The sequence below is a fragment of the Zeugodacus cucurbitae genome, chromosome 3 (assembly GCF_028554725.1).
Source record: "Zeugodacus cucurbitae isolate PBARC_wt_2022May chromosome 3, idZeuCucr1.2, whole genome shotgun sequence".
Taxonomy (NCBI): domain Eukaryota; kingdom Metazoa; phylum Arthropoda; class Insecta; order Diptera; family Tephritidae; genus Zeugodacus; species Zeugodacus cucurbitae.
Window position 1 is genome coordinate 75,879,524 of NC_071668.1, and position 3,319 is coordinate 75,882,842.

At 35.8% G+C, this 3,319-nt stretch overlaps 1 protein-coding gene across 1 annotated transcript; it reads left to right on the plus strand.

The window, feature by feature from the left end:
- The first annotated feature begins 2,088 nt into the window (after window positions 1-2,088).
- On the plus strand, window positions 2,089-3,043 carry LOC128920198 (uncharacterized). The gene is made up of 2 exons (XM_054226905.1): window positions 2,089-2,242; window positions 2,302-3,043. The coding sequence occupies exons 1-2, from the start codon at window positions 2,141-2,143 to the stop codon at window positions 2,620-2,622; spliced, it is 423 nt and encodes a 140-aa protein (XP_054082880.1). The 5' UTR covers window positions 2,089-2,140; the 3' UTR covers window positions 2,623-3,043.
- The last annotated feature ends 276 nt before the right edge of the window (window positions 3,044-3,319 follow it).

Consider the following 3,319-nt stretch of genomic DNA (forward strand, 5'->3'; position numbering starts at 1 on the left):
TCTGCAGACATCATCGACTTACTATATATTTATTTTTTTTTATTTTTAGATTAAAGCTTTTGAAAGAGCTTTCATTAAATATTAATAATATTAGGTTGGTAGCTTCTGACTAGTCATCAACGAAGAGTGTGGTCTGGCGTTGTCGTGGTGGAGCACTACACCCTTCCTGTTGGCCAATTCTGGACGCTTCTGATCGATCGCCTGCTTCAAGCGGTTCAGTTGTGAATTAGAATTAAGCGTCTGGCCACATGGGCACAGCTCATAGTGGATGATTCCATTCTAATCCCACCAAACACACAGCAATACCTTAATGACCGTCAATCCCTGCTTGACCACTGGTTGGAACGATTCACCGCCTTCGACCACGACCGTTTTCCCTTGATATTGTCGTATGTGATCCACTATTCGTCGCCAGTCGCCATCCGCTTCAAAAATGGGTCGATTTCTTTCTGTTTCAGCAGCATATCGCAGGCGTTGATTCGGTCCAGAAGGTTTATTTGCGTTAAATCAAGCGGCACCCCAACATCAAGCTTTTTTTTAATCCAGCCTTCTGCAGATGGTTTCAAATGGTTTGGTGTCTAACTCTCATCTCCTGGGCTATGTCACGAGATGCCACTTGTCGGTTAAACTCGATGTTTTCCATGATTTGATGGGTATTCGTCGTCACAGGACTTCAGCTGGCTCGCTTATCCATGGTGTCGTTTTCACCCGCTCTGAATCGTCGAAACCATTCATCCGCAGTTCGAAGTGATGGGTGGATGGTACCATTCCCCAAAACTCCATTAATCTCACGGAGCGTTTTTGTAGCGGATTTGCCTTTAAGGAAGGTAAACTTTAAAATAGCGCGAATTTAGGCGTTCGGCTACATGTTTACACGAATATAACTGTTGAACGCAATATCCATACTAATCATGCATAGCGGAGTTTTGTAGGTTATATCAAGACCTTTCAAAGATGTATAGTATAGCCAGATATGAGCTCTATAGCGCTTTATACATTGCCGCGAAATTCAAAAGACAAAAGGCGGAAGGATAGGAAAGATATTTGATAACCTTATACATATATTAATTAATAATAATATGATTATCGTATAATTTGCAACTCTGATGTCTAAAACAAGCAATTCAAAATTATTTCTCAATACTGTACAACAAAAATATAAAATATCAAAAAAATGTCAACTTTTATTTCGAAAGTCATATAATTGTATTATTAATTTCGAATTGAAACATGTAAATATTTTTGTAATTTACGATACGATTCTACTCGCACTCACCAAACCCGAACTACATAAATGATGCAAGTCTGGAAACTGTTTTTACTACTTGTGGCAATCTTAATGTTTAAGGTCAGTCAACAAAAGTTCAAAAAAGTTTTCTGCTTGAAATACAATTTTTTCTGCTTTCTAGTATGTAACATCAGAGTTTGCAATCAATTACAATGAGCTTGATATGATGCCCGTTAGGGAGCTCGGGGAGGAGAAGCCCTTAAATGCGGTTAATAGAGCAAGCGATGATGATTCCAAGAATAGTAAAGCATGGGACCAAACAAAGATCTGGGTGGTAGTTTGTTCGACGCTTTCATTCTGTTTTCTTATACTGCCATTGCTCGTATATTTATTGTGCCCAAAAGCATTGATTTGTGGATGTCAACCAGTTACGTTGCAACGCAACAATTGATGTTGCAACAATTTCATTGTTTATATTTATAAATCTCTTATTTTGATAAATATTTAGCATGAAAAATGTTTCGAATTTGTTTGTGTAAGCGAAAGTGAGAGCATACTAGATTGCTTAGATGAGGCAATGAGCTAAAAAGCGGAACAGCGCAGTTTAGTATCTCTCAGAGTTGATACTTGTGATGCATGTATATAAATAGTTTTCTTCGAATACAAGCTTGTGCTGCCCCACTATGATTACAATTACAACAGCACATGCTAAGCGATTCTCAGAAAGTATAAATATATACATTTAAGATGAATTGTTTTGGAGCTTAGATCAGATTAAAATGAATCGGTTGCGATTATCACTAGTGCACTTCTAACGTAAGTGATAACTACAGCAATAATCAATGCACTTAAATGCATTTTTTGTTATTTTTGTAGTAAGATGCTAGCTATATAATTGCTGGCAACTAGTCAATGATTTTAGTTCTATTGCGTCGCATAAGCGTTAAGAAGTGTTTTGATCACAAAATGAGCGTGAAATTATTTTTATTATTAGCTGTGCTACTCACAATTCAGGTTAGTGTGTTTAGAATTAGAGAAATATAAAATAAAAAAATATAAAAATTCCATTTTAGTTCACAGCCTTTGCACACCCCGTGGCAGATGACAAGGATTCGATAGGAATCGCTGATGTTAAGCCAGCAAAAAATGAGAGCATTATACCGAACACACCAGGTGTGCAAGCATTCCAAAAAGCTGTGTTAGACCATTTAGTAAAAACGTTCGTGAATGAAGAGGACGACCCATCAGGTGTCTACAGTGCGCAGCAATCATCATCGGAAATAGATCTGCCTTGCACAAATGATACTGTTAGAATATCTGTGATTAGCAGCAGTTTTCTTTTACCTGAGCGGTTCTTCCATGCACCAAAGAGATGTTCTGAGGAAGTGCAGTGAGGGGAAGCAATCAAAATAAAAATAATAATAAATGCAATATTGAAATTAAAAAAAAAAAATATTTTAAAAATAAATAATTTGTAATTAATTAGGAACAACTAAGTTCAACTTTTAAAAAATGTCGTAAATGAACGCTGAAGTTTGAAAAATGTTAATAACCACGCCTACTTTCCATATAACACAATTTTAAATTTCATCTAATTTTATTGCATTGGAGTTCTAAAATGGCCGAAATTGTACCATCTCTTTTCAAGATACCAGATACCGAATAAAGGCACGTAATTTCGGTTAATCTCTCAGCTCTCTTCTAGCTCCCGCATACCTATAATAGGGAATTTTAAACTTTTGGTTTGCTCTTAAAGCAAATCGGGTAATTTGTGAGCTACCTTAGCAAAATTAAGTGAACGTATATATATAAATTGCCTTGGTGAAGAATATGAGTGAAATTCGTTCAGAAATTACCTCAGTTCTCATATACTATATATAATGACTTTATTATAGTGGTCTTTATGTCAAATATATGGGTCAAATTGGGAGTTATATTAATAAAATGACGTTCCCTATAAAGCTCCTCCTAGTTTAAAATTATTAAAAGAAAATACAATATTAATTACAGTGATTCCCCGCTTAAAGGAGAGGTCTGGGTTTCAGCGCAATTTTTGTGATTTTTTATCTCAAATATCGATTAAGCAATTTT

What these genes read in the sequence shown, in the direction of transcription:
- LOC128920198 (XM_054226905.1), top strand. Translation starts at nt 2,141, where the DNA reads ATGATTTTAGTTCTATTGCGTCGCATAAGCGTTAAGAAGTGTTTTGAT. An exon ending in CTGTGCTACTCACAATTCAG is followed by an intron (nt 2,243 to 2,301) that starts GTTAGTGTGTTT and finishes ATTCCATTTTAG; the next exon opens with TTCACAGCCTTTGCACACCC.